This window comes from Haemorhous mexicanus, chromosome 5 (genome assembly GCF_027477595.1).
Source record: "Haemorhous mexicanus isolate bHaeMex1 chromosome 5, bHaeMex1.pri, whole genome shotgun sequence".
NCBI lineage: Eukaryota > Metazoa > Chordata > Aves > Passeriformes > Fringillidae > Haemorhous > Haemorhous mexicanus.
The window spans coordinates 61205463-61227900 of NC_082345.1; the positions used below are offsets into that span (position 1 = coordinate 61205463).

General features: G+C 41.2%; 1 protein-coding gene across 1 annotated transcript in view; it reads right to left on the reverse strand.

Moving 5' to 3' along the window:
* Positions 1-12269: 12269 nt before the first annotated feature.
* LOC132327774 (sucrase-isomaltase, intestinal-like) overlaps positions 12270-22438 on the reverse strand; it is a 60190-nt gene continuing 50021 nt past the window's right edge. The window contains exons 19-23 of the mRNA XM_059847313.1: positions 21670-21800; positions 20771-20859; positions 19685-19734; positions 15221-15379; positions 12270-12437 (exon numbers count right to left, since the gene is read on the reverse strand). Coding sequence (XP_059703296.1) covers positions 12354-12437; positions 15221-15379; positions 19685-19734; positions 20771-20859; positions 21670-21800 — 513 coding nt within the window. The 3' untranslated portion in view covers positions 12270-12353. The remainder of the gene's footprint in view (positions 12438-15220; positions 15380-19684; positions 19735-20770; positions 20860-21669; positions 21801-22438) is intronic.

Sequence of the window (22438 nt, forward strand, 5' to 3'; positions counted from 1 at the left end):
CATGCTGGAGTTCTTCTTTGCTGAAAGGAGGTGTATGATGTTGATGGTTTCTTCCTCCCTGCTATGAGAACCTTCACTTGGGGCAGCTTTTCAAGACTGGTCCTGCAAGCCCCTGCCTCATTTCCCTGCAAGTCCATTTTACATCCGAATTTACTTTGTATGGTGAACTTTGCTCTTCCAGCCCTTTTGGCTTCATCCAGCTCTCAAACTGCAGTTCCTTACCAACCACAGGTGACTTCTTTTCAGCGCTGGGGTGCCCAGCAGAGGGACATCCCAAGCACTCTCTTTTCACCCTCTGCTCTCACACTTGGCATCCTGTACTCCCTTTTGCAGTGTCTCTGCTATCACACTGTGACAATGCCCCTCTGCACTGCACCGTTCTGTGAGGGTCACAAATACATAATTTACACATAATAACTACCTGCTACTACTGTCTGGAGAAAAATTCTAATTATGTCTCTTTTTCAGGTGTTGGTGAGTATGTATGCCCTATTTAAGAATTGCGAACTTCTAACATCAGCTTTGAAATTCTTCTTAAAGGATTCTTAAAATCTGATAATTTGGACAGTTCAAGATGTAACTTGTAGGGACTTTGGTACTTCTGGACTCAGGACTTCAAATTCTGTTCTGACCAAAGTAATGCAATAAATGTGAAACAACTAAATCACAGCAGAGAGTTGAAGAATAGCTGGCACACAGTTGTTATTAATAGTTCTCTGAATTCCCTTTGTGCTCTGCACTGTCTTGACACTGGAATTGTTCCTGCCTCAAAGAGATTAAATTAGGCTAAGGTTCAACATGTGGATTTTAAAGATAACTTCAGAGGATGGGTAACAGAGAGCACACAGAAAACAAATAATGCTGGATAATTACTTCTATTGATAAAATCTGTGAATGGAGACAATGCAATGCAATGATTTTACTAAAGGATTTGATTTAATTTCTTGCCAAATGATGTGTTGATTAAAAATTAGCACTATACAAAATGAATGCTGCACATGCTAAAAAGAATATGATTCAGAAAGTAATTCTAGAGAGCATCTATAATGGATGGATCAGGATCAGTTCTATTCAGCGTATTTATCCTCTTCTGGGAAACTTCACAGATGAAATATAATGGAGACCATTATAAGGAAAAGAAGTAGATTGATCAAGTGATTGGAATTTCATGGTAAACTGGGTTCCCTGGAATAATGATGCAGTGTAGTTCAATGCAAACACATTCCTATAAGATGCAAAGATATGGATCATTCACTTAATATACAAAGTCCTGTTTGAGAGAGCAGCATGTTGAATGCAAAATTGGCGACAAGATGGATAGCAGCTTTAAACAGTTTATAGTGCTGTAGAACAGGAGATGAGGTGTGGCCTTAGGAAATACAGAACAGGAGTCTGAATGTCACAGGAGAATTAAATAATTGCACATAAACCAGGAAAAAATTTTCCCCATTAGCAAACAATATTTTGTACACATGAGTTTAAACAATAAAAACTTTTAAGAGATTGGCTGCAAGACAATTTAGAGCAAGAAAAACTACCCTTCCTCAGAACATACTGGCCACCGTCCGCTCCTCTTTTAATCATCTCCCTTTTCATCATACAATCCGCCGAGTCAGGAATCGAACTGCTGTCCCAAAAGACAGAGTGGGTGGTGCTGCATCAGGTTACCGTGTCACCTCTCTGTGTTGGTTAGGAGAAGCCAGAAAGGCCCCTGTGCTCTGAGCTGAAGTTTGGAACTGTGCTTGCACCCGCTGGCCGCTGGGCTGGCTCGCAGCTGCCCCTGCCAGCTGTGCTCCCTGCCAGCTGTGCTCCCTGCCAGCTGTCTCCTCTGCCAGCTGTTTGCTGCCTGCGGGCTGCTGGGCACTCTCCGCTGCAGGCTGCTCGCGTGCTTTGCTGGATGATTTCACTTGGGGTGTTCCAGCTCTTAGGGCAGGTCAGTGATGCGCAGGAATGTGCTAAAGTCATTGCCACAGAAAATGAGTCCCCAGATACTATCTCTTAAAGATAAATTCAGTCACTCCTGGGGATTATTTTTGTCAACTCTTCCTACTTCAGCAATTTGCTGTAGATTTGTAGGATTGTCCAGGATTTCCCCATCCCTATACCTTAGCAGATTTTAAGACAAATGTTGTCAATATTACAAAATACCTATGAAATGTAAATGTGTTAAAGCCTGACATGTTGTCAGTTGAAGTCAGTAGTTCCCACTGCTCCACAGGTACCCAGAGTGGGTGTGCCCTACACCACAGCCTGCAACTCCCAAGGAAGGCCCACTGGCCCCTGAGCAGCTTACCTGAGCAGAAATAAAGCCTAGAAGTTGATGCATCCCAGTACTTGCATGTAACAGAACAAACAGCAACAACATGTCTGTAAAAGTAATGCTTCAGATTGTGGTGGGGTTTTGAGGCTTGGGGTTTTTTTGGTGGACTCTCACTCTGTAAGGAATTGTTTTCTTTCCTTGTTTTTCTTACAGCTTCAGCTACACAGTTTGAAGATCCAACTTTTCCTGTCTGTAGCATTTGCTGCAGTACTGAAACAACAGGAAAAGAGCAAACTTGTTAGGCAGCATCAGTAAGACTGATCACTTGCCTATTTTTGGCTGGTTGTCAGAGCAAGATTAAGGAACCAGTTATCCCACAAGCTAAACTTTAATGGCACCCTGCAGTGCTACTATAGATCACTTAGCTGAGCCACCAGTTAGATGGTCATTGCTGTCATACATACTGGATGTAAATATTTCCCAAATTTAATGCTTAAACTATTAGCTTTGCTCTTCACTTATTCTTCAGAAAAAATTTAAAAACTCCATTTCAAAGAAAATTAAAAAAACAGAGACAACTCTAAAACTAGTCTCAGGGATTGTGTGGTAGGTTCCCTCAGGCTAAAAGAACCACAGTTTGAATGGGAAGGAGGAAAAGCTCTAAAACTTCTGTGACCAGCTATGCTATTCTGAGCAGTGCTAATAGGAAAACCATAGCTCATTTTCATGTTTCCTAAGTCCACATGCACAATTATTGTGTCCCTTCCTATCTGTTGACAAAACCTTTACAAGTTATAGTGTGAGTAGCATAAACTGCTTCATCCTTGTGACTGGTCTTGCAGTGTTTCAGTTAACATTAGATGTCTGCAGCACAATATATGTTTCATGCTCAAGGACAGTTTATGGAAAATGTGGGTTTCTCACCTGCTGTACAGACTGGCTTGCCTGGGGCCTTCTGGGCATCAATTCCTTGGAAACAAAGGACCATCTCAAGAAAGAGCCCTCCCTCCTATACTTTTTTGCAGACTCGTCTAGGGCAAGAAATTCACAGTGAGATTTGCTATTCAGTTCCAATATGCTGCCTGATGACCTGAATAGCTGCAATTTAGAATCAGTTGAAACTCCTTGGATGGAAATCTTCTTTTCTGGTATTAAAGTCTACAGAGTAGGTGTGCATGTGGGGATAGGTGCTCAGGCTCCTGCTGGGATCAGTGAGAGCTAGCAAATGCTAGCAGTGGAATCCAGGCTGGGCTAGACCCAGCCAGGTGTAGGAGCTCCACCTGCTTCAGTGGGGGTGATGCCCTCTGGGGGTGCCTTTGTCTGCACTGGTGGCAAGGGGCACCCCCACTCATGTCCAAGTCTGGGCTGCAGATACTACATTCAAACAGGAAGAATCTCACTCCATCTCTTTTATTTCCTGTGCTCAGTAAGTCCAAAGAAAGCAGAGCACATAGCAATAATCCCGTAGCAATTTATAGTCATAAATGCTATGTACGTATATATGGCTATAAAACAAACAGTATTAACAAAAGGAACTGTAATAGGCTTGACTTGTTAAACATATGCAAGGATGGGTTGCATAGGAACTAACACATAAAACTCATTGTAATTGTGTCAGTTATAATAGCAACTACAGGGAATATAAATTTCATACTCTCTAAATTAGAGTCTTCTGTTTTCTAGAGGTGGAAAAGAAGAAACCATGAAGAAAACATTTGCAGTTTAGGGGTGGATTGTGAGATCTACATATAATAAGATAATTATTGCTTTTTAAGGTTCAGCAGAAGATATGCTTATTAAGCTTAATAATGGCTCTATTAAAAACACAAAGCCAAATAATCAACAGTTGTCCTGCCTCAAAAGAGTAACAATTAAAGGGTGTGATGATCTGGAGCAGTAAAAGGAATAACAGCAAAGTAGACAAAAGTGAGGGAGAAACCACTCTGCTTGGAAACTGAGTATTGCAGAACAAAAGGCTATTAAAGAATATTTGAAGTAACCATAATGCTTACAGTAGAGACTATTTGCCTAGTCAGTGAGTATCATTAAACAAAAACTGGAGTCACATTTAAAAGCATACTGTTTTTTTCATAAAGCAACATTTCAGCAGCTGCTGATCTGACCTCTGCACCTCAAAACAAAATATCACAACAGTATTATAGATGTAACATTAGGAGTTAGAGAGTTGATTCATTGTCCCATAAAAATTAGCAGTAGCAGGCTAAACTGATAATGCAGAAAGAGGAGCACTAGGAGTATTTTAACATTCTGCTGGTTGTGCTGGGTTCATATTGTCCTTCCAGATTTTAGACTGAAAGTTTTTCAAATTTCTGTTAGGAATGGGGTTTTGCAGGGGAAAAAAACACAGCATGTATCCTCCCTGCTGTGTAAGGATTAGCTCAAACAAAAAAAAAAAAGCCCAAATTTATCTAATTGTTCTTTTTTCATTTCTTTCTGTTCTTTCAAAAGTTTTATTAATCTTTAGTGAATGCTTCAAACAGTTTTCAGACAATTTAGCCAAGCTGCTGGGCTTGATTTGACCTAACTTAGAAAGAATAGGACCAAACTAGTGGCAAAGACCAGGTGCTGAAGTACCAACAGCAACCCCCTGCCCTTTATGGGTGATTTACTTCCATACAGCATGAATGCTCCTTGATGGCTGGGGTGCATTCCATGCTGTCTTAGAGAGCCTGTTCTAGTTTAGCTCATGTGCAAAAAGACACTTCATGTGCCCCTAGACCCAAGTGCAGTAAGGGCAGACAGCTGGGAGCTTCACTTCAAAGGCTTGCTCTTTGAACTTAAATGCTGTCACAGGAGCACCTTTGTCATATCCACTACTTGCAGAAAAGTCAGTAGGAATTCTATGCACCACCCAAAATATGAAATTGAGTCTTCATATAAATCAAAACCAAGAATGTATACAAATATTTTATCTAACAGTAGTTTCATAATCTCCTATAAAATCTTTAATAAAACATCCTGTTATTCCATATTTATTGCCAGCTTGACATGAACATTTAATGTGCAAGTCTATTTTATTAATATATAAATAGCTACTTCTTCAAAACAGAATTTAAATGGGTATCTGCAAGTGATCCAGAGAGAAAGAAAGAAAGAAAGAAAGAAAGAAAGAAAGAAAGAAAGAAAGAAAGAAAGAAAGAAAGAAAGAAAGAAAGGACTTGTAACACATACAAAAATACTATTGTCTGGTAAATATACACAGAAGAAGAACATCATCCATGTACAAAAGAACTCTTGAAGACATAACAGTCATCTGCAAATTGTTGCTTCATGGTTTGGAACTTCCCTTAGGTGCTGAAAGGCAGGAAGTGTCTGTGTCAGACAGGCAAACAGACTCTTGGCATCACACTGGAAGCACTGCTTTAACTCCCATTGCTTTCCAGCTGCCTGTAGATTCCAGACATTTTAAGTTAGAGTTTCTCAAACATGTTCTCCTTTTCTAGTCTCAAAGCCTCTATGATCACATGAAACAAATTAAGAAATAATGAAATGCTGCATAGTTTGTGCACTATATTATTTTCTTTTATGTGTTACTAAGAGAATTGTTTCTTTTCTGCCATTAAGTACAGTACTTCCAGCTGCTTGATCTAAAAACACATCAATGTTATGAAACTGTTCTTTTGTCTTTTCCAGCTTGGCTCAGAACAGCTTTCTCATCAGACTTTGCCCGTGGAAGGAAAAAGAGAGGAACATTGCTTGTATCTTCAAAATTATTGTGTGAAGTTTTATATATATATTTATTTATAAATATATATATATGTACATATGCATATATATAGATCGTGTAATTGCCGTGCTTTTTATCTCAGCTTTCTCAGATTTATTCTACAGAAAGCATAATCAGGTGGTGAAAAAAACTGATCAACACCCTTTCAAAAAGCAGAGAAAAGTGTTTCTTTCCATTTTGCTTCCTCTGAATTCATATTAAAATTTCTATATTTATATGGGCCTAATTTTTTTTTTTTTTTTTTTTTTTTTAATACTAGGAGCTTAGAGACCTTTTATGAATGATTGAAAAGCAATTGTGGCATCATGGTCTACCAAAGAAGTACTACAAATCTATGATCTCAACTCTTGATACAGAGGGAAAATGCTCCAAAATGGCATTATTACTGCTTGGAGAAAATATTGGGACAAAGATTTAAAGAAAAAGGATCAGACAGACCTAAATTGGGCAGCCATGGTAGAACTGAGAAGAACTTCATCATCTACCATCATCTATTTACAAAGAGAAGATCTGGAGAAGGCAACTAGCAACTGAGAGAGTATTTCTCACAACAGTTTTAGTAATGGTTATTCAACCCCAGATGTCCTGTTAAGTAAACATCTCACTTGGCAGACACAATGTAGCCTAATCATTCCTGACCATGAAATATCAACTTAGAGTGATCTCTCTGGGGACAGCATGAAGAAACATCAGGGCCCAACAACAGAAAGGGTAAAATTTTGAGCAGCTTGCCTGATGTGAGCAACCTTCCAGATGTGAGTTCCAGCAGTATCCCAAAGCACCAAGCTCTGCTCTGCTTTGCAATCTTGTTTGATAAGTGAGAAATAGATTGTATTTCACAGCACTTTTCCAGCTAAGAGGCCGGTCCTTTGTTCTCCAGATAATCCCTGTGTCTGCAGGAGTTTGAGATCAGCAGCACATTTAATTTCTACACACCCTCATTATCTCCCCTCCAAACGTGTGTTTATGTGGGAGAGAGGGAGGGAAAAGGCAGAAGGGAGCAGCGTAGTCCTGAGCTATTGGCAAGAGACTGGAGTGATTTTTCTGTGTCCCACAAGCTCTGGGCTTTGGTCTCACCAAAACAGAAGGTGGGGCTGCTATCGAGTGCTTGCGAAATTGCATGAACCAAGAAGGAGTGGATAGAGCAGAAAACTTAGCAGGAAACTTTGCTTTGCAAATAGCACCCCAAAATGGTTTTAGTACATCCCTGAAGCTCCATTATATTTGAGCACAAGCTACAACTGCAACAACCTTGCAGGCAAAGTTCAGTGAACAGAAAGGACACACAACTCTCATTACTTTTGGATTTTTTTCCTTCTGAGTGGTGAAACTGCAAAAACCTACAGAATCCCTTCTGGGTCACCCAGAAAAGCCTCACCCCCTGTCTCAGGCCTGGAACTTCTCAGAATAGCTCCAGGGCTCCACTCCTGCTACCCATGCACCTCCCTCTGCCTCTGTACTCTCTGGGCTTCTCCAGCTGACTGCACTGCTCCCAGGAAAGGGCATTTTCCTGCCCTTCCTCCTTCATGGCTTTCACTGTGCCCTGAGCAGCCAGGACACTGCACAGGAGTGTTTGGGGACCTCCAGCCTTGCTATGTGGAACTGTGCTGTCTCCCTAAAATTCACAGGGCTTGCTCATTTCACTGAGTGACCAACAGGAGAAGACACTGCACTTTTTCTTTTTCTTTGAGATACTTGTAGGATGACTTCTTGGTTGCCATGGGGCAGTGGCTGCCATCTGGGGCATGACCTGGGAGCATTGCTAAAGCTTATATAAGCAACACTGCATCTGGGCTAGTTTTAATCCCTATAGTTTGTTAGTCCCTAGAGAGAGATCCCATGTTTGTTGGCACATCCTCTGGCAGCTCTATTTCCCTCTTGGGAAGGGAATGTGCCCCACAAGAGAAAGCCCTGGCAGTCTCCTTCCCTCTGAGCCCAGCTGGTTCATCTCACCTTCATTTCATAATCCTCCACCACAGGATTTGCATTTTATGCATTTGCAGTGAGCACAGTGGCAAGTCTCCAGCCAAGGTCTCTGTGTCACTGCTGAGGCTCCAGACACCTGCCCCGTGGATCCAGGAGCAGGGGAGCCAAGGTGCCACTTCCCAGCCCAGGCTGTGGATCCTGGTGGGTCCCTGCCCTGGGGGGCATCCCAGGAGAGGCTACATTCTGGCTTGCATGATGGGGCTGATGTCTGACTGTTCCTGTATCCACCCCTGGTCACCAGACCACAGGGGAAACTGGCATTCATTGATGTCACACTCACCTTGCTGTGTCACACCAGCAGATGTGTGGGTTTTGTCCCCAGGCAAGGGGTGAGGGTCAGGAGCAGGGTCACTGCTCCTCAGAGCCAGGCACCAGCTCTGCTGTGGGAGATCTGTTGTCTACTTCATGCACACTCTAGACCCAGTGATATTTTTCATCTTTGTTGCAGACCTGTGGCCAATATGAGTGGCAAATAGTCCCTACATGAGAATGGCAATGAATTGCTTTAATTTTCAGGCAGATTCAAGTTCCACCTGCTGACAGGAAAAATTAATTACCAAACCTTCATAACAAGTTATTCAAATGTATTCAAAATATATTACATACCAGTATTTACCAAAAAATCTGATAATATCAATGATATTTTATAATCTTTGCAGCTATGTGGAGACCTCCAAAAGCATTGACTTGTCACAGAAATCTCCATATGTTTTGCAAAAAACCTACAAAATGTCCTTTCATTATTCATAATCATGAACCCAAGAGAGACTGCTGTGATCACTTGGCATGACACTGGCTGGGGATACAGTTCCAAAAAACTCCTGAATTACTGAGCAAGAACATATCTTTTAGAAAAGCATCCACTTCTCTTTTAAAAATTTCTACTGCAGGAGAATTCACCACAGTTCTTGAAAAGCTATTCCAACAATTAAAATATCAGTGTTTGAATTTGTCTAATTTTTTTTTAGCAGACACCAAATCTTACCTTTGCCAATCTCAAGAGCTTCTGCCATGGCATTTCTGCCCCCATAGGTACACTGAGACTCTCATGGGACTGAGCCTTCTCCTGGCCATTGGAGACAGGCTGAGCTCCACAGTGCATTCACAAGAAAATGCTTTTGTTTTGCAGCCTTTCGGACATTGTTGTGGCTTTACTTTGTGGCAAGCTTATTTATTTCAGTATATTCCACATATCTCTGACACCAGAATGGGACAGAGTGTTCCAACATGATGGTACCAGTATGACAAACAGATGAGTTATAGCATCTCTGCCTTTCCTTGTCTCTGTTTGTCAGTTTGCTCTATCTCCTTTTTGATTAAATCTTTTATTGGGAGCTCATGCTCAGGTCCAACAAGCTCCCACTTCTCCTCCTGTGTCTCCTTTGCTGTAGCAGAGTCACATCTTCTTTTGTCTCTTCTTCATTCCAAGACATGCAGTATTTCATCAGGCCATATCAGAACAGATTTTTTATGTCTGGCTTACTGAGCACAGCAGAGCCCTCTGTGCATGTCCTCTTCATTTAATTTGTTCTACTTCAGCCAGTGTAGCTGATTCAGGCTACCACCATCTTTTCATGTTACACAAAAAAAACGTTAAATCAACATAAGCCTTTTGCAAGAGTGGACAGTGGGGATCCTTTGAGATTAAATCTCAAATCATCCATTTTAGATTAAAAAAAATAAAGTGTACATGGAGTAGTATGGAGGATGTTTATTTTTCCTTTCTCTGCAGAAGAAAAGCCTAATGACATATTCTTAGGGGTCAGTGTACCTTGGCTGGAGAATTTCTGTGTTCTCTCTAAGGCTTTGTAAGGCAGAAGCATAGAATCACCAGGGTTTTGAAATGCAAAGTAAGATTTTTCCCTTTACATTTCAACTCCTTCAGATTCTGAGGAACTCAGCTGGTGGGTTTTATGGGTAACAAAGGCAGGATGGAGAAAGCAGCTGACTACGAATGCTTTTAAATCCAAGCCTGAGAAGTTCTCACTCCACTGAAAAGCTGTAATAAATATAATCCACCCCAACACTCGGGGAAGTTCATTCTTTCATCCAATCTAACCTTAAAAAACAGAAAAATATTTGTCTGTAGATTCTTGGGTTCACCTCATACCACTTCTAACAGGTGATCACTACTTTTTGTTGAAGTTGTTATCCTTTTTACAAGAAGAAAACAGAAATTTTTGGAATGGGAAGGAACAAGCAGTGTAACCAGAACTTCAAAAAAGTATAAATGATCCAAAATTACACCTGCACCTCAATGCTCAGAGAGGATAAATAGCCAGATACACACACATGGCCACACAAACTCCAGTTTTCTTTGATGTCCCTATTACAAATGCTGACCAAGGGCTGTCTTGCTTACATTTATGAAATAAATATTTGAAATCAGAGCCCAAGGCAGATGTATTACTGACTAGTGATTTCCTGTTGCATTCACTGCAGCTACAAGGCACCAAATAACAAGAAAGGAATAAAATCCAGGTTGTAATACAAGCATGAACAGCACATTGATGCTGGTAGGAGTGAAAATACACTTTCTGCACTTATTTTATTAAGATATATCTGCAAGTGCCAGCTTAGTTACTGATTTCATAGCGAACTTGTGAGCACTGGCTGATTCCACATGTTTATCCAGCAAAGCACTCTTTACAGAAGTGACATCTCCAACATCTCCATTGCTCTACAGCCACATCTCCAGTTTCCACACCAGTCTCCTTTTTCACCATTTGTCAGCAAATTCACCCCCTCCCCTCTCCCAGTCCTGCTTTTTCCCACACTGTAAGGCAGATTAGAGAGAAACCCACTGAACCAAAAAGAGCCCTGCTCACAAACCAACCAATTTCTGTTCCCCAGTCCAGGCCAGGGTGTTTACAAATTTGCTTTCTCTAATACAGTGGTGTCTTGCTCACTCTCTTTGCTGTTTTGCCATGGTGAGGAAGTAACATCCTCATATTTGAAGGAAAACTGAGAGCAGGTACCTCTTTGATGCCATTGCTGCAAAGACACACAAAGAAGGGGCTGGATTCTGCACAGACTGGTCTGCTTTATGGGTCCCCATCCATCCCACATTGTCAAGCCATGAAGCAGTTTTCTCTCTGTGTGTTGGCAATGTGCTCAGGATGAGCAGGCACGGGGCTCTCACAGGCAGCACGAGAGGATGACTGGCAGTGTGGCCAAGGCCAAGACAATGTCTGTGGCCAGCAGCCTCCGGACCAGCACCTCCTGTGCCTCTGGAGCCCCTGCTGGTTGCCCTGCTCTGGGATCACTAGTGCAGAGCCATGGCACACAGTGCAAGACACATCCTCTGGGCCTCTGCTGTTCCTCAGGTTTGTGCAGCAAGCACTGCCCTGTCTGGCTGCCTGCTGGTGTCTGCTCCAACAGAGGTCCTCCTCCTTTCCTCTGTCCCAAGGACACAGCTCTCACAAACCCTGCTAGCATCATTCCTATGCACAAGGACCTTCATTAGCAGAGTCCACGGACTCAAGAGTGGCACATTTTTCAAGTGTTTATTTCATCAAGGACTGTAGTCACGTGCTGTATTCTACAGCAGTGAAGATGGTCAGTTCATCTGTCACCTTGAATCCTCCTTCATCCCACTGCCCATATTCTGCACTTCCTCAGCCCTCTCACCATCTTCAGCTACACCTTTTCGTAGTATCTTATTTTCTCCAGCTTCTTCCCACAAAAAACCTGATGTGCAAGTTGCTTTCTCTGCACTGTGCAAAGCAAACATCTCTCACATCAGACCTTACTGCAAACAGCAAAGACTCTGCAGAGACACAAGACCCAGCCCATTTTGAGAAAGACATGCCCAGGCTGCAATTGCATTTCAGGATGGACAGAAAAAGTGAGTGATCACTATAGTTACATATCTTGTAGTCTGAGACAATGGGCTTTTTTTTAGATATGATTATATAATAATTAATATAATATTATACAAATATTTATTAGATTATATATAATATTGCACATTATATTAATGGCAGGTTATGTATTGGGCTATGGAAATTAATTAGTTGTTCCTTTTTTTTCCCTACCATAGCTTTGAAAAAAACCCAAACAGTGTATGCTGTGTAGAATATGGTCCCATTGAGAACATTTCCAAATATTATCTCCATTTGTGGTGAGACAGAATTTTCAGGATGATTTCTCCTATGCTATTTTGAACACACATCAGTTTATGGTAATACTCACTAACTACTATCAAAAATTTTATTTGAAGAATACTAAGTTACAAGTACAACATAAAAAAAAGATCAGTCATCAGTCACCAGGTTCATATGCAATGTTTTAATGACTAATTGTTTTTTTACATTAAAATCAAAGTGAGATAAATATCTGAGGGTGAAGGATGCTAAATTAAGTCAATGTGTTCTCGCCATTCTGGTATAACTTAATGTTGAGGTCCTTAGTAAGTGGAGCAGAAATCTGCAAAACCAGTTTCTGTGGAAAAAAGAGACACAAAATAATGAATTATATTAATGTAAAAAAAACCCCAAAACAATTCAAAACAGAGATTAAGAAGTGAAACTTGAGTTTAGACCTTCATGATTTCCTTAATGTATCTGGTAGGTGAGACTAACTTGATGGCAGTATGCATCTTCCTACTGCTGTATCAAATTCAACATCCCTTTTAGAAATTCAGGAATGGTTTAAAATTAATTAATGACATGAATTAAATATTAAATTGTAAATACCATATCTGTCCTGCTCTCTCCTGTTCAGTGTTAAATTTAATGTATTTTGGGCTACTCACATAATTTCCATTTTTAGTACTTCACCAGTTTTAACTTTAGGTTTCTGAATTAATCATGTCTTAAAGTGCACAATATCCATTCACACCTCTTTGCCAGCCCACAAATTTGTGTTAACATTAACAGTCTGTGCTTACTTAAATCACTTCTTCAAAGTATCTAATATTTTCATCTTTCATCACAAACAGTTCTCTACCACTTCTTAGTGAGTTGGAAATCCATTTCTTGAATAATTTGCCTTTTCTTCAAATGCAGGGAAAAATCCAGACAAAAGTACAGCAAACCCATCCAAACACCAATCTGAAAATTCCCAGGCAGCCAGAGAGGCTACTCCAGACTGCAAAACTGCATGGACACTGGGAGCTATGGATATTGGGAGCCTCTGCACTTCCCAGCAGAGCATGCAAGTGTGATAAAAAGAACCTTCCCTACGCCCACTGTCAGCACAAGCCTGGCCAACAGATGAACCCTTCTAACATCCCTGCTGCAGTCACTGTACAATTCCTTAAGGCATTAGACTCAAGAGGAAAAAACAGATAACAGACTCCTAATAATAGGAAGATTCTGTGATATTGCAAATGTCACATCGGGTAGCGCTGCATGAATCAGAGAGAAAGAAGTGGCTTATTACTAAGCAACCTGTTTCTATTTATATACAAATAAATATGGCTCAATAAGCACTTTAACACTGCTATTAGGTAAATTTGCTTTCTGTAAACCAAAACCAATATGGCAGAAGTTACTTTCTACTGCAGCCCTTTAAACAGTGGGGTCTCTGCTTGTAAAACTATTATACAAAATGTAATCTCGCTAAGCCTGTAAGAAAGTGGCAAATTTGCCCTTTGCATTTTATTTTTTAAATTACATGAATAAGTATTTAAGATCTAAACCCAAGCTGCTGCTAGTGCTCTTTTTTTAATCTATTTTTTAAAATTTATTTATTAGAGGGTCAAATGTGAGAGGAATATAGGTAGTGACATTGTAATTTCTGGACAGGGATGGTGGAAGAGGTTTGATTAAATCTCTCAGAATTCCTCTCAGAGAGGAATATATTTAGCTGGTGTAGAAAATTTAACTTTTTTGTAGTTTTGGATCCCTACAACATCAGCTTGGTGGGTTTTTTTCCTGCAGCATTAGAAGTAGATCTTAAGTCACCAAGATGATATTTTGCTCTTAAATTTTAAATTATATTTTTGAGACAAGCTTATTAGTCTTTTAAAATCATCTTTGTATGTGAGGCTGTTAGTCTGTAGTTATCTTCTGGATATCTGTAATTGGTACCTTCAAGCAGTCTCAGTGGAATGTTTTCTTTACCCTGCCACATTTATGTTGTTCTCAGCTTGTTTAGGGGCTGTTAAACAATTTCTTCCCTTGAGGCAATACTGATTATGTTTATTTATGACATTGTCTCTAAAAGTGAGATTTTTACAATTCTCCAAGGCAGAAATTTATTCTCAGCAATTTTGTTCCTTTACAGATTCCTTCAATAAAATAAATGGTAGTACCAGGTATGTAAAATGGGGATCACTCTTTGGTTACAAATGAAACTTAAGCCCTAAGCCAAGTGGGTAGGGTAACATAAAGTGTGACATCCACTACTTGTTGCCTCAGTTATCTTTCACTGCAGGATGATTTAGCGGCGTTTTGCAGTGCTAACACCAGGAGTTCTCTAGATGCAACCAGTGCTGAGATGTGAGTACACATCTCATACAGACTGTGAATGAGCACTTCAGCTTGGTGGCTGGTGACAGATATGGGACAAGTGGCCAGAGGAAAGGAAGCAAAAGGTTTTGGTCCTTTTGTCTATACTGCTGTGCAAAAGAAAACTGGGACCACAGAGGCTGCTGCTGCTTAGGGTTTATTAGGGGTGTTCAGTCCATCCCCTCTGGAATGTCCCCACGTTAGTGCCAGAGGAGCACTGCACAAGCAAATCATGCATTTTGTTCTGAAACACTGAGACTTGGCACTTTAAGATGCTGAAATTATACCTCTTTGGAAGACAGGGAGATGCTCCTTAGAGCCAATGACACTGGAATAATTTTTGGACACCAAGTAATCGTGAGAAAAAATCCAGAACACTTCTTTTCAGCAGCAGATAAAAAACTTGGACAAGTTTTCTCATTTTGTCAGAATTATAAGAATGCCCATAAAACTGCTAACTGTGTTCTCAGCTCATGGACCTGTATCTTCTTTCCAGTATTTCAGCAGTTTAAAAATTTGTGTAAGTGGCAGACATTAGGTAAAAGAGAGTGCAGATGCATAAGCAAAAATTAAAGTTTCCTAAAAGAGCTCTTGCTTTTGCTTTTTTTTCCCCTCTCCTGAATGTCAGACTGTTGTATCAAGAATGGGCGTCTGGTTATATTTCAAAATGTAAGGGGGTGTGGATGAGAAACAGTTCCTATCCTTCACTGACTTCATCTCTCTTCACTGTTCTCCCTAAGTTTTTCCTTAACCTCTCAGTTCAGGTCTTACCCCACTCATGTCATAAGACAGAGCATCTCCACGGATGGATCTTCCATTCAGAGACACAGCCTGAGGTCTCAGTTTCAGGCCAAGAATGGTAATTTTGTTGTACTTCAGAGTGTCAGCTCCACGGTAGCCGTCTTTAACTATTTCTGTCTTCAGGCTTCCCTGGAAAAATCCACAGAGAAAACTTTAGGACCACGATGGCTTTTTAGAAGGTTTCACCCTTGTCTCTAACATACACAATATCTTCCAATGTAGACATTGAAGTCACAAAGGAAAAAACAACAGTCACATTAATTTGTACATAAGAAAGGCTTCATGTATGATTATAAACTAAGAAAGTAAATCACATTTACAGCATTAATTGGATTATGAATAGGAAAACATGTCTGAGAATACATGCTTTTCTACTTTTAATCAATGTGCATTTTGTTCTTGTACCCATTACAGAGTACAGTGGCATATGCAAAGCCAAAATCCAGATAGAGAGATTCAGTTAGGGACCTTAAGACAGATTTAACTAACATCCAAAACTAGCTGCTTTAACACATTAGTATCTTCCACAAACATCTAGCAGCTGCTAGATGTTTTGCCCCTATTTTATGTACCACATCTGCTAGAAATCCCTGTTATATATGTTCCAGCTTTAAGGAGACTAAAGGAACATTTTATGTCCACAGAGCTTTGTTTGATGTACTTTTTGTTTACTATATATCCCATATTTGGTGGTGTACCAAGAGGACATACAAAGTCATTAAGCTAATTCATTTGGGTCACTAGTGACAGTAATTTCCCATACATGCAATGAAGAGGAATCATTGCATTTGTTATGTGATCAAAGTTGTTGAGGAAATAAAGATGAATTACACTGCTCAGGAAATGATGGATGCCTGTGCAATCATGACTTCTTAAAAATATGCCAAGGAGAAACCCATGATGGAACCTTTTGCATAAATTAGCTTATGTTATTTCCGTAGTGCATTGTAGGAGGGGAGCAGGAGCTAGATGACAGTACTTGTAACTTAGGGCTGTGCTTAGACTGCTTATTTCAGGCATCCACACTAAAATAAGTGCTAAGCCCCAGCACACTGATTTAAACTGCCTAAATAAGAAATGTTGGCTATTATTTAGCAAATGGGGAGAGGCCTGCAAAAGCCTCCAGAGAATTTTTTAGGGTTCCTATTACATGTGGTGTCTTACTCCCTGTGGCATTGCTCCAGCACAGAGGGAGGCTCAGTTTAGAGAGAGCACCTCCCTGTGGTGTTTTACTGCTGTCTCAGGTGTGGCTAAGCAGGACAGCCAACTCAGGTGGCCACACAGACCCAGGAAGCACAATGTAATGCTGAACTCAGCTCTCAAGCTCAGAGGCCCAAGACAGGACTCTTCAGCAGACACCATTCTCCCTGACCAAGGTCTAGAACTGGAGGTTTTGGGGAAACAGAATCACAGAATATACTGACTTGGAAAGGACTCATCAGGATCATGGAGTCCAACTCCCTGCCCTGCACAGGGCAATAAGATGGTCTGGATGGATGTGACCCGCTCCTCCCCAGGCATCTGACAGTTAAAGCAATTGCCCAGGAAGGTCCCTACTTCCTATTTGAGGCAGTCATGGATATCACTCAAAACCCCATAAATGCAGAGCAACATGAAGCCCTTGATCTGATGCCAGGAGCTAGGGTTTCATGACCCAAAAGGGTCATGAGTTTTCTTCTTACCATGTAGCTCTGATCCTATCAACTTTTTTTCCCCCCCTACATTTTCATCCTGAATAGTGGACCAGTTTTAGGAGAAACTTCCTTTCAGGCTGTCCAGTCTCACTGAGTGAGATAAATATCTGAGGGCTTAATGCTTAATGCATCCTTTCAAAAGCTTCCTTTTTATTGGACAACCCTTCCATCACCATCCCTTTAGTACAGTGTGGACCCACCTGGAACAGGCTGAGCATACCTGCCCTGTCTGCCCCCCTTGGGGATCAGGACCTCCCTGGTCATCCCTGAAGCAGAGTGGATCTTATACAGGTGGATCAAGTATTTTTCTAGCCTGGTGGGCTTCATGTAAGGGGACACTTTGACTTAGGTCACTTAGTCACTATGCATATTGGAGGGGATATGTCAAGGGAACTAAAATGCCAACTGCAGTGAGACAGCACCACAGAGCAGGAGCTTGAATCATTCTCTGAGAATTAAGTGTCTGCCCTAGTCTTGAATTCCTTTTTACAGTTTTGAGTTGTTTAAATGAAAATATAAATTAAAGGGTCCAATCCTGTAGCTGTTACTTTTGCAACACCCCATGCTGGGTTCAGAGTAAGTGCTGTGATGTCAGACATTACCAGCAAATCTCTCAGGGAACAAAACTTGAGTGTTCTCCTAAAAAGAGGTGTGATTAAATTATTCTTCCACATTTTTAAAGAATATAGAAATGTGCAACAAATACTAAGACCTTCATACATTTCTCATACTTCAAATTGCTATTTGAGATTGACTGTTTTCTTTATAAACACATAATAAGAACTTGACATTAAAGATTACTGGAATGTAGATAGGGAATTCAGTCATGGATTTACAGGCAGAAGTCAAATATGAGAAAGGAGAAATGGAAGTGCCAGAGAAGCAACAATCTAATTTGCACAGTTCAAAATTTAATATAAAACTGGATATTGTTTTTCTGTAGCCTTACTGCAATAAATTGCTATACACAGACTACACAAAACCAAAGTGATTTTTGTTCCTTTTTGCTATTTAAATACCCTTCTTTTCTGAAAAAAAAAAAGATTTTTTTTTTCTTAGTAAATCAAGAACAAAACAAGTTAAAATTAAATTTGAAGTCTACCCATGTGGTGTTAGTGCCAAGAAAACATCTCATGAACATACTAGGCTACATAATAAAGCTCATTGGCTTACCCTGGATTGCTCTTGCTCCTGGAAGACAGATCTTCTAAGGGCAATATCACAATAGGGATTAACACGATTTTATTGTTTTGACTATTTTCTCTATATTATTTTGGGACTTTTAGGATTACATGGCATGAAAATCACCTAATCATTTAGGTTGAAAAATACCTTTAAAGCTATCAAGTTCAACTATTAAGCCAGCACTGCCAAGTCCACCAGTAAACCATGTCCCTAAGGGCCACATTTACACATCTTTTAATTACCTCTAGGGATGGTGATTTCACCACTTCTCTGAGCAGGCTGTTCCCGGGCTTGATAATTCTTTCTGTGAAGAAACTTTTCCTAATATCGAATCTAATCCTCCCCTGGTGTAACCTGAGGCCTCTGGTCCTATCACTTATTCCTTGGAAGAAGAGACTGACCCCCATCTGGCTCACCCTTCTTTCTCACAGTTGTGGATAGCAACAAGGTCTCCCCTGAGCCTCCTTTACTCCAGGCCAAACACCCCCAGCTCCCTCAGCTGCTCCTCATATGACTTGCACTCCAGACCCTCCACCAGCTTCAGTGCCCTTCTCTGAACACAGGATCTGAAGTGTGGCCTCACCAGTGACAAGTACAGAGTTACAGTCATTGCCCCAGCACTGTATATTTCTGATACAAGCCAGGATGCCCTTGGCCTTCTTGGCCTCTTGGGCACATGCTGGCTCATGTTCAGAAGGCTGGGGACCAAACCATGCCATAGTCTACATACAATATTCTATTTATTACCAAATGCTAGAATTGCAGATGAAATAAGAACTGTAGAGACAGGTAATTGAAGTAGCTTTTTTTACAATAACTCCCACAACTTACTACCACACACTTAATGAGCTTATGGTAGACATATTTGACAGTATTTTACTCGATTGAAGCCGTGACTGTTGGGCTTTTCTGTAGGTCTTTCTCAGGACATGTCTGCACAGAATTGAGCGCTGTGTGAAAGGCATCAGTGCACTGATCCTGAGCTAATCTGTTCCTGTGCTGCACAGAGCATCTGATCAGCACAGTGGGTTGCCAGAAGCATGCTGGATCTCTCCATAGGACACCCACCGTGGGAGCAGTATTTGTGATGTCAGACAAGGAAATGTAAGCTAAAGAATTGAGACTACATAATTCTCTGCACCACAAAACAAAAACAACAAGTGATCTGACGTTAAAAGGTTGCTGGAATATCCTGAAGAGAGGAATCTAGCTTTCTCCCACCTGCCAGACTGAAAGTCTCTAGGTGGAACACAAGAGAAAGGTCCCCTGTCCCCAGAAGCTGCAACTAAGGGAAAAAAAAAAGTTGAAAATGTGGGGGTTTTCAGATTTGTATTGCAGCAGGGACATTAATGACATGTGATATGATACTCAACGAAGCAGACATAAAACTTCAGGATCATAGTTGGTCTGTTTTGTAGCTAGCTGGAAATGAAAGCATTAGGTAGCTTACCTGGCTTATAGACTGAGCTAGAAGATAAAGATCAGCACCTTACAATGGCTACACTAAAATACAGCTACGTATATGTAAGTAGGTATCTTGCATGTTGCCACTTACTTCGCTGAATGTGTATTTAGCCAAGAAGTAGTTCTCATTTTCAATAGTGTCTGTCAAAATACAAAGCAAGGAGGATTGATATCAAAACAGGCAGCAAAATCCATAAGCAGTTCACATTACTGCAGCAAGTGGCAAAGGTCAGGCTAAGATGATTTGTGTGCTATTTAATCTCTTCCTCTAGTCTTAGGCTGATCTCAGGAGAACACAATGTGAGAGACTGCCCTCTCTAGCAGATCAGCTGCTCCCAGTGTCACACATTTCTCATATCAAAGCACTGACTTCAACAGTAATCAGCTTTTCACCTTCACAAAATCACAGAGTAAGATGACTTAGAAAGGACCCTCAAGGACGATCAAGTCCAACTCCTGGCCCTGCACAGCACCATCTGCAAGAGTCACACCAAGTACCTGAAAGCATAGCCCAAACACTTCTAGAACTGCGTCAGGTTGGTCCTGTGACTGCTTTCCTGGGGAACCTGTTCCAGTGCCCAACCACCCTCTGGGGGAAGAAATCTTTTCTGATACCCAAAATCAACCTCCCCTGACACAACTTCAGGCCACTCCCTCAGGTCATGTCACTGGTCGCTACAGAGAAGAGATCAGTGCTTGCCCCTCCTCTGACCCTCATGAGGAAGTTGTAACTGGACTGAGGTGTACCCTCAGCCTCCTCCAGACTGGACAGACCAAATGACCTCAGCCACTCCTCATACGGCTTCTCCTCAAGGTCCTTCACCATCATTGTTGCCCTCCCTTAGATGCTCTCTAATAGTCCTTTTCTAAAATGAGGTGCCCAAAACAGCCCCCAGCACTTGAGATGAGGCCGCCCCATTGCAGAGCAGAGCTCTCTCAATCCCCTCTCTTGCCCAGCTGGTGATGGTGTTCCTGATGCCCCCAGGACACAGGGGGCCCTCCTGGCTGCCAGGGCACTGCTGACAAAGGTTCAACTTTCATTGACCTTTCTACTGCTCATTCTGGGGTCAGTTCTCTGGCTACTTCTAGCAGGAGCCAGTGCCATTATGCTGCTGAATGGTGGCCTGAGGAGAGCCCTGTATGCAGGTACTGCTTCACAGTAGGGGACCAGGCTTACCAATGGAATCACCATCATCCCAGAAGAGAGATCCAGAAGCTTGTCCTTGTTCATCCAGGGCAATAATGAGTCCAAATGGGTTCAGGCGGCTGTTGACAAACATGTTGAGAAGTGTCAGTAGAAACCTGTGGGCACTGTCCCTTCCAAGCAACTTAACAAAAACTTCTCAACACAACTCCAATTTTAAGGTTACAAAAAAGGTCATGACAGAAGAATGACAACAGTGTTCACCAAAAGGACTCTAGAAGCGATGGAAAAATCTTTGCCTTGCCTTGTCCTTCTGACATATAGATTTCCCATGTTTTGAGTGCTCATGTGGACAAGCTCCCCCTCCTTTTGTGGCCTCAATGTACAATAACTCAATGGTCTGGGAGTCAACTGGTAACCAGTACTGCCTTACTATGGATGCTGCACAGTGCTGTCCCCTCTCTTTCCTACTCAGATTAGCTTCTGAGCATGGTTCAGATTTGAGACAAGTATATTATCCATTGGCACGGGGAAATATTTTTCCTGAAGAAAGATTTGAGCTTTTCCACCTTGGTTACAGCATTTGATAAATTCACCCAAGAAGAATTTTGTTTTTCCCCTTGCATACATTTACTCTGAACGATTGACAGCAGGTCAGTGTGGCAGTAAGAGGTGCAAAAGCTTTTCTGAGCATAATCACAGAGCCAGAAGTAGGCGTCAGCTGTGCTAACAGTGACGTGGGTCATCTCTGAGGTGATTTCTCCTAATGAAATGGAGCGAATACTGGTATAAAAATACTGTACTTATCACTTGGGATGGCAGCTGGGAGCTGCAGATAGTCTCTCTTCTGTACTTTCTTTTGATTGCTTTTTTGACTGTCTGTGGGTCTGACCCACACCGTGGCTGTTGGTGACAAACACAGGTGACGTTACCTCTCAGTAGTGGTTGTGGCTGGTGCTTGCTGTGGCAGAATGTACCCTCCACGGATGTACAGAGGGATCTTGTTCAGTGGGGCAGACACAGTAACATAGCTCTTCTTCCAGGCACTTGGCACTTTAAGACCCTACCACAAAAATTAATGCAGTTAGAAAAATGCCAATCCAGACAGTATACATACTGAAAAAGAGAGCAAGGGGTAAATTTTCATTTCAGTTACGTCAGTGGCAAAAGCAAACTAAAATAGAGATTTCAGGAGTGTTATTCTAGTTTCCTTTTTAACATGAAAGAGGATCTAGCCTCTGCAGTTATCCATATGCCTGAGATAGAAGCATCATGACTGCAAGACAGCAAATGGTCTTTAAAAATGGTATCATTATTCCATATGCTGTTACACTCATCAAGACACTGAGCAAAAAGAAAAAAAAACTTTTGCTTCCTCTTTTTATACATACGGAGAGTGTCACAATTCAGTTTAAGGTAAATGATTCATAGTCATTTGGGAATGTAAACTGTAGATTTTCTTCTCTTCTAAGAACAATTCTTCCCTTTTCAAAAAGTAATTGCAGCATTCAGAGAGTGAAATTTGTGTGTGTGTAGACAACCAGCATTAAGTTCTCTGCATCATCCTTTTCTGGTTTAATGCTTCAAAACCTCAAAAAAAGACTTATGTACAGAGAAAATAACAGGAAGGCTTTGCTCTTGCCCTCTGTAAATGATAATTATGACTTATGGAAAGTACCCAACTTTGGTTTGGATAAGCAC